This window comes from the organism of the source record quoted next, unplaced genomic scaffold (assembly GCF_019419815.1).
Source record: "Pyrus x bretschneideri cultivar Hongxiangsu unplaced genomic scaffold, Pyrus_bretschneideri_v1 Contig75, whole genome shotgun sequence".
In the NCBI taxonomy this organism is placed as follows: domain Eukaryota; kingdom Viridiplantae; phylum Streptophyta; class Magnoliopsida; order Rosales; family Rosaceae; genus Pyrus; species Pyrus x bretschneideri.
This window is the reverse complement of record NW_025999815.1, coordinates 854675-863135: the sequence shown is the minus strand read 5'-3', so window position 1 is coordinate 863135 and position 8461 is coordinate 854675. Positions and strand designations below refer to the sequence as shown.

Here is an 8461-nt window from a genome sequence, read left to right as displayed (position 1 = left end):
GATATTATCTATACTAAAGAAGGGTAGACTTAGCCTCACAATGAGCTAGCAATAATGTGGTTCAAATTCGCCTTTAACGAGAATCAAACATAAGACCTCTCACTTAGAAGTGAAGAAAAATATCACTAGACCGTTATACATAAAGGCATCTTAGCTCCCCCTAACTACTATCGTGCTATTCACTAACTTCAAAAATCAAATCCAAATTATACTGCGTGGATACGGACCTGAAATTTATTTCTAACCGCCAGGCTACCCGTGATTGTTACAACAAAAGCCAAGTTGGATCTCTGCATCTCTTCCCTTCAGAAGTAGTGGGGCTGCCACACGCGTCCAACCAATTTATCGAGAGCCGCAGACGCATTTGAATCGGAAACCGAAATAAAAACACATAATTCCGTCCAGGTTCGATGTAACATCAACCAGGTATCGAACTCTGATTTTGAATTTCTGTCAGATAAACTCCACGCGCACCGATCCTCCGCGTCACAATCCCCAAAACAGAAACGTTCCCGTGGTAGGCGCGTGAATTAAAAATTAAGAAGAAAAAACCCTCTTTTCCGCCCGCTCTTCGCCACTCAATCCCACTACGCAACTCAGCAGCTTATATCTCTCTCTCGCCTCTCTCTCTCTCCTCTCTAACTCTTAAACCCTCTCGAAGCGCCGTCGTTTTGATTGGTATGACGACGACGACGACGACGATGTTCGGAGCTACGAACATGGCGGTGCTGGGGGAGCCCAAGGTGCAGATTGGGAGGTACCAGGGGCTGCGCTCAGCAAACTCGCTTTGCCTCACCAGAAGCCGACAAGTACCTCTCTCCTCAGTTTCTTCCTCTTCGCTCATTCGAGCCGTCGCTACGGTGCGTTTTCGAACGTCTGACCCTCCTCTCTGTTTTGTTAGACTTCCGTTTGGTTGCTCAGAAAATTCGAGAAAGATGATAAATTAATGTGCTTTTTGAGAGAGATTGAACCAAAATGTGCTTTGGTTCAATTGTTTGGCCGATTGGAGATGTTATTTCGTCTGTATTAGTTTTGATTTGAATTTAATTTTGTAAATTTCTGCCGCCGCCGCCACTGTCAAAATCTTTTACCGAGTTTATCGAACATGGATTAATGTGAATTATTCAATTAACCTAGAAAAGTTCAAGCATTTTTTAGGCTATTTTATGCTTAATTTTTACAATAATTATTTTATCATAATTGACATGCAGTGCATCAAATCTTCATAAAATGCGTAATTTTGTTGGGTTTCATCAATTGGTTGGGATAAATATGAGTTAGAAACATTAGGGCTCCGAGGGGCCTCGGTGATCGGAAAATGTGGAACGAATGTTAGTTAGATTGCTTATCGTTAGTTGTTTGTAGGAATAGTGCTTGTTTTCATAGGTTCTGTGTTTTGCAGCCTCCAAAGCCTGAGACTGCAACTGAAACGAAGCGGAGTAAGGTTGAAATATTCAAAGAACAGAGCAACTTCATAAGATACCCGCTTAATGAAGAGATTTTGACGGATGCCCCGAACATTAATGAGGCTGCTACGCAACTCATTAAGTTCCACGGGAGCTATCAACAATATAACCGAGATGAACGTGGTGGAAGGTCCTACTCTTTCATGCTTCGTACCAAGAACCCTTGTGGGAAAGTGTCAAACCAATTATACTTGACCATGGATGATCTTGCTGATCAGTTTGGAATTGGTACTCTTCGTTTGACCACAAGACAGACGTTTCAGCTCCATGGGGTTCTGAAAAAGGATCTAAAGACTGTAATGAGTAGCATCATTAGAAGCATGGGTTCAACTCTTGGCGCCTGTGGTGATCTTAACAGAAACGTTCTTGCTCCTCCTGCTCCAATACAAAGAAAGGATTACCTTTGCGCACAGCAGACTGCTGAGAACATTGCAGCATTGCTGACTCCACAGTCTGGATTTTACTACGATGTTTGGGTGGATGGAGAAAAGATCCTGACCGCAGAATCTCCTGAAGTAACAAAGGCCCGCAATGATAATTCTCATGGAACAAACTTCCCTGATTCACCCGAGCCCATTTATGGAACTCAGTTCTTGCCCAGGAAGTTTAAAGTTGCAGTTACAGTGCCAACAGACAACTCGGTGGATATTCTCACAAACGATATTGGTGTTGTGGTTGTTACTGATGATAACAGGGAGCCTCAAGGGTTTAACCTATATGTAAGATGAAGTTATGCACTAACATTTATATGTGAGCTCATTTTCCCCACAAGCAAGATTTCTGATTATTTTCTCTGCAGGTTGGTGGTGGTATGGGAAGGACACACAGGATGGAATCCACTTTTCCCCGTCTGGCTGAGCCATTGGGGTATGTCCCCAAAGAGGATATCCTATATGCCATTAAGGCTATAGTTGTTACACAACGTGAAAATGGGAGAAGAGATGATCGGAGGTATAGTAGGATGAAATATTTGATCAGCTCGTGGGGGATTGAAAAATTCAGAAGTGTAGTGGAACAATATTACGGAAAGAAATTTGAGCCTTTCCGTGAGTTGCCGGAGTGGGAATTCAAAAGTCATTTGGGATGGCACAAGCAGGTTTGTTCTGTTGGTCTTCACATATAGAATTGAATGTCTTTGATTCCGTCTTAAGTTTCAAATTGCAAAGCGCTATGTCCTGACTATTTATCTTTGTTTGATAGGGTGATGGCAGTTATTATTGTGGGCTTCATGTTGATAATGGTCGGATTGGGGGAGTTATGAAGCAGGCATTAAGAGAGGTTATAGAAAAGTATAATTTGAGTATAAGGCTCACACCAAACCAGAATATCATATTGTGTGATATTCGCAGTGCATGGAAGCGTCCCATCACTACAGTTCTTGCAAAGGCCGGTCTGCTGGTAAGATTTTTTTTTTTTTAAAGAAAATTATTTTTACTCCCTCTTCAGTGGACATCAATATGAACTTGTCTGCTGCATACCCCTACCGGGTATTCACTGCCTATTCTATGAATCAACAATGACTTGAACCTTATCAACCCGGTATGATGGATTGTCTTATTCACCTGTTATTATGTTGTCTATCCGGAAATGTTTGGGTTATGTTGTGTCTATTATATGAAAGCTTCATACATTATGAATTTTTATAAATTGGGTTCATACTGACCAGTTACAATTGTGGCAGCATCCTAGGTTTGTAGACCCCCTCAACCTAACTGCCATGGCATGCCCAGCCTTCCCACTATGCCCACTGGCAATAACTGAAGCTGAACGAGGTATACCTGACATTCTTAAGCGGGTTCGAGCAGTATTTGAGAAGGTATTACCATAATAACAAGCACGTTTCACAAAGCACTAACAAAAGGTGGAAAGTCAAGATCATTTATTGATAATGAATTAGATTGCATGTGATAAATTTTTCTTTTGAATTTCAGGTTGGTCTGAAGTACAATGAATCAGTAGTTATAAGGATTACTGGATGCCCTAATGGGTGTGCTAGGCCATACATGGCTGAACTTGGACTAGTTGGTGATGGTCCAAATAGCTATCAGGTAATTCAAATTCTGGCACATCTGTCGCAATATTGATCGTGCTCAAATCCAGATTATCAAGAAAGCAACTGAGCATTTATTCATTTCCCTGTTTGTGTTCAAATAGATCTGGCTTGGAGGAACATCCAATCAAACCTCACTCGCAAAATCCTTCATGAACAAGGTCAAGGTTCAAGACCTTGAAAAGGTTTTCGAACCTTTGTTCTATTACTGGAAACGTAAACGACAATCTAAAGAGTCATTTGGCGACTTCACAAACCGCTTGGTAAGTTGTAAATAAGATTATAAATTATATGTAGGCCTTTGAAGGATTAAGAAGGTGGTTTAATCTCAAATACTGTGCTAAGAAAATATGTTGGTCATTCTAATTGGTATATTGTTATCAGGGATTTGAGAAACTTCAAGAGTTGGTTGACAAATGGGAAGGTCCAGAGGCGTCACCAACACGTTTCAACTTGAAACTTTTTGCTGATAAGGAAACGTATGAAGCTGTGGATGAACTTGCAAAGCTGCAGAATAAGAATGCTCACCAGTTAGCGATGGAAGTTATTCGCAATTTTGTTGCTTCCCAGCAAAATGGGAAAAGCCAATGAGTTTGCCACGAAAATTGTGTTGCAGTCTTTTCTGCTGCCGGGCAAATTGCCAAGGCGAATGATGGACAATGTCCCTGATTCTCTCTCCAAGCTGCTACTCGGAATGGTACTATTTTGTATCGAAGTTTTGTGTCTTGTGATTTTTCTTGGACCCTGAGTTGTATAATTAGCTTGGATTTGTGTTTCCTGTATTCGGGCTAAAGTCTTGTGCCTTAATTATTGTTATGGTTCAATAAAATCTCGGTTTTCGGCTGTTTAGATTGTTCACATGTTTTCAACTGATTCTCTCAATCCGAAATAAAAAAAAGAAGTTAGAATGTATGTTATGTGAAGCTGTTCAACAACGGAGGATCGCAGTTGGTTCTTGACTGACTTTTTTTGACATACCTGGACCTGTAAAGTACGTACCTATCACGGTTGTATATCATCGCTCTCTCTCTCATCACATAAATAGTCGTATAAACCCGTGGCACGGAAATTTAACTGTAAAGTACGTACCTATCACGGTTTGCAATTTGACTGGTGTTGCCGCTTCGGTCCTTTTGGCGAGGAGTGGTGATGCCGCCCAGGTTTCTGAAAGGGAGTCTCTGCTCACTGGTATGTAGCAACTAGCAAGTACCACACGACCAAGGGCCTTGCAGCATTCTAGCCCGTCTTTTAGGGCACATAACTTATCATAAACTTTTGGTGTAAGATGTCCGTTCTTTCATCAATATTGTTGATTATATATCAACAATACGTTTTGTTGACTACACTGCTAAAACATCATATCAATGACATATTGCAAGAACGAATGTTTGTTTCATAGTTGGACTACAAAATTACCAACTAAAATACGCTCTGCCATAATGCTAGAGCCTTAATCATTCCACATGAGGATTGTTCAAGAAAGGTAGTATGTTCGCTGGTTTATACCTTATATGCAGGTTGTCTTTTCGTTTGCTATTATTGATATTATATATTGATAACATGTTGGTATGTTTTGCTAGTTACAATGTTATTGACATATTATCGATGATATAGTAGAACTTTGTTCTACAGTCGGACTATAGAAATCATCACTTTTTCAATACCTAAAGTAGTGAATTTGATTCCGGAATCTTTATGTGCCGCATGTTGTTTTTTAATACAAAAGCCCTTGGTTACCACTTGAGCTACCAGTCCATTTGCTCTCTCCGCACGGTTAACAACATAGAAAATTTAGAAAAATAAAATGTGACATAAACATGTAATATGAGAAGAGGGAAGAAGGCAGATATGTCCCAAGAAAAATTACAAGAGCATCATACAAAGTTGTACAACGATTATAATACAACCACCACGAGTGACTGAATCGAAGCAAACGAAAGTACGTAGTGGTTTACTCAGTTGCGACAGATACGAGCAGTTGGCATGGTGACACAAACAGGAGCATACTTCTCCTTCGCCTCTTTGCTCCCCCTCTTAGGCTCATCTGCCAAAGCAGCCTTGGCAAGAGAGCACGCTGCCGCAGCCGCAGCCGCAAAAATCAAGTCCCTCCTCCCGCTGCTGCTGCTGCTCTCTTCCTTCTTTGTTTCTCCCTCTGGGGCTCTGGCCGCGGCCTTGGCCACGACGAGGCTCCGGCGGCTGGAAGTTGAAGGTTTGGCGATGGTTGAGGCTGAGCCTGCGGTCAGGAATGAGGCGGCTGTCATGGTCATGGATGCCATCTCTGCAAATGTTGTTATCTTGTGAGTTTTTGCCGCTCTCTCGTTATATCTGACTTGCAGTATGAGTGAAGTGAAATTTCTCAGCTAGTTTAAAGTCCAAAGTGGCATCAGTATGTGCTTCTTGAAAGACCATCATCCACTTCCTTATCGACATAAATATTTTGGCCAACGAGCTGTTGCCACGTGTCTTGGTTTTATCCCTTTTGAAAACTCTTGGTTGTGGGATCCCTTGCGGCTAAACAAAGGCAGACCCAGGCGAATTCTCAATTTTTAGGACCGCTAATATTAGATGTCAAAATTTTAAAGTAAATTTTGTAAGCCAAATGACGTTGATGTTGACAATTGAATTATTACTTAAATATTGATTTATTGTAAACTTTCCTAGTTTAAATGTAATTGTGTAAATCCTAGATTAGATTTAATTTTAGTTATCCTTTCTTTTACAACTTGTATTCCTTGGGGATGAAGGAATTTATTCTCTCCTTTTACTACTATAAATAAAGGCACTATGTAGGAGGGATAACACACACATTCCCCTACAATTCTACAAACACATCTCTCTTAATTTCTCTACCCTTGCCGCCGGCCGTATTCCCTTTGTCAGATAAAATAGGCTACAACACATTATCAGCATGCTCCTACCATTGCGCTTAGGAATCTGATGGTGAAGTTTTTTCTACACCAAACCAGTTCATCCATATCATCACGCAATAAGGTTATTTCAAAACAACGGTTTTTATCTCAATATTTTTGCAGCCCTAATAGCATGAATATTCACCATAATGCAAAACCCAACTTTACATTTTTCGAATTTTAGATTCTACATAAATTGTGTATGCATTATATTCACAATTGTTAAATTATGTGAATTTGATATTTTCTAGGAATTGCATCAAATATATGTACATGCTTTAAAATATTATTGATTTGAATATGGATATAATATAATTGAATTTCATAATTGGAAAAAAATAAAATAAAAAATCGCCGTCTGGGTTCTTCGAACCCGTGACCCCGAGCAAGCATGGAGCATCAAGCTTCTTTGCAACCCGACACCCATAGCGTCCAAACCCAAAATATCCACATCGCTTGAAGCAAAACCACGGCTTTGCCGTGCAATTTTCTAATCAAATCCGACATGGTATCGTAATTTTGATTCGATAACATTGAAATTCCTTAAGAAATTTCATCGAATTTGGGTGAAATTCCAGCTTGAATTTCTTAGGTTTTTTTTCCTCAATGTTGAGGTACTTTCTCCATCCCCCAGAACTTGCTCGCCGTCAAACCTATGACCTTGTCCTGAGAAATTTTTCCCAAAACATGTCCGCCTACAGCTGCGACACTAGCCTTCATCCTTGGTGACTGCATCTAGCTTCGTCTGGGGTTTTTTTTTTTTTAGTTGAAACCCTAAGCCCCAAATCTTTAGGCTGACCTTCTCGGCCCATAAAAAATAAAAAATAAAAAATAAAAAAATTTAAGAACAGGGCTCGCATGATGCGGCCCAATCCTTGGCTCGACCCAACACCGCCTCGAGGGGCCATGGTGTCCTGGCGTTGTGTGCCGCACCAGATTCGCATCTATGTTCCCCCGTATCGCGTCACACATGATCCGACCCCCGTTTGGGCCACCCTTTTGGGCCCGACTCCTTTTATCCAACCGGTCTACTATATTTGGCTTGCAGCCTGCTATTAATATTAAGGCTTGATCAGCCCATGAAAAAAAATAAAAAAATAATTAAAAAAAATAAAAACACAAAACACAAAATTCTTGGGCCTGACTGCAGCGGGTCGTGTGGATTTTTTTTGGGGCTCGCCTTATGCGGCCTATTTTTTCCTTCTTCTCCCTGTGGGCTTGAAGCTTGCACTTGAGAAACCCCAGCCTACTTTTGGGGCTTGGGTCACACAAACCAAATTTGCTCAGCCCCCTGTGGGCTTTGGCCTATATTTTTGGGCCCTGAGCTTCGTTGTTTAATACTTTTAGACAATTTGGGTTTTCTATTTTTTTTTCACCCACACTATAAATTTTGGCTCGAAGTCCAAATACTTAATTCAATTATAACTATAGACCCGAAGTTCTGTTTGCATATTTTTGTTGCATCTTTTTGTGTATATATTTGTGTTTGCCTGCAGGAACATATGAACATGAAGTTCATAATTATTTTGAAACCTGAAGTTTCTTATAAACATGCCTTGTTTGAAAACCTGAAGTTTTCTTTATCACCCATGAAAACCCAATGTTTTTTCATGCAAAATTACATGTCTATTAGAACTTGTATGTTCTACTCCTGTGTGAATGGATTGATTTTTCTCCCATTAGACTCACCACATCTTGTCCATCTATTTTGTGATAGGAACATGTCAAATTTAAACAAACTCGACTTCACTGCTTTGGAAGTCTCTGGAAGGAACTACCTCAAGTGGGTCTAAGATGTAAAGCTCCACCTCACTGCAAAGAACTTGTGTCCCACCATTGAAGAAGAGACGGACAATCCTATTGGCAAAGCTGAAAAAGCCATTGATATGATCTTCATTCGAAGATATATCCATGATGCCTTGCAAACTGAATACCTTGCTGAGAAGGATCCACGTGCACTATGGGTCACTTTGGCTGATCGTTTTGATCACCAAAAGGACTTATTATTGCCTGAAGCAAAACATGACTGGCAGCAT

General features: G+C 40.5%; 2 protein-coding genes across 2 annotated transcripts; one reads left to right on the top strand and one right to left on the bottom strand.

Moving 5' to 3' along the window:
- The first annotated feature begins 618 nt into the window (after positions 1-618).
- LOC103955908 (sulfite reductase [ferredoxin], chloroplastic) lies at positions 619-4359 on the top strand. Its single transcript, XM_009367821.3, has 8 exons — positions 619-860; positions 1403-2185; positions 2266-2562; positions 2667-2864; positions 3148-3282; positions 3398-3514; positions 3621-3779; positions 3901-4359. Exons 1-8 carry the CDS (start codon positions 681-683, stop codon positions 4105-4107), a joined length of 2076 nt encoding a protein of 691 aa, XP_009366096.2. The 5' UTR covers positions 619-680; the 3' UTR covers positions 4108-4359.
- Positions 4360-5306: 947 nt separating this feature from the next.
- Positions 5307-5819, bottom strand: LOC103942744 (photosystem II 5 kDa protein, chloroplastic-like). Its single transcript, XM_009352948.3, has one exon. It carries the CDS (start codon positions 5790-5792, stop codon positions 5472-5474), a length of 321 nt encoding a protein of 106 aa, XP_009351223.1. The 5' UTR covers positions 5793-5819; the 3' UTR covers positions 5307-5471.
- Between the last annotated feature and the right edge of the window lie 2642 nt (positions 5820-8461).

Excerpts from the sequence above, each read along its gene's own strand:
- LOC103942744 (XM_009352948.3), bottom strand. The coding sequence starts at position 5,792 with ATGGCATCCATGACCATGACAGCCGCCTCATTCCTGACCGCAGGCTCA.
- LOC103955908 (XM_009367821.3), top strand. The coding sequence starts at position 681 with ATGACGACGACGACGACGACGATGTTCGGAGCTACGAACATGGCGGTG. Across the intron at positions 861-1,402 it reads TCATTCGAGCCGTCGCTACG|CCTCCAAAGCCTGAGACTGC; the intron begins GTGCGTTTTCGA and ends TGTGTTTTGCAG. Across the intron at positions 3,780-3,900 it reads GCGACTTCACAAACCGCTTG|GGATTTGAGAAACTTCAAGA; the intron begins GTAAGTTGTAAA and ends TATTGTTATCAG.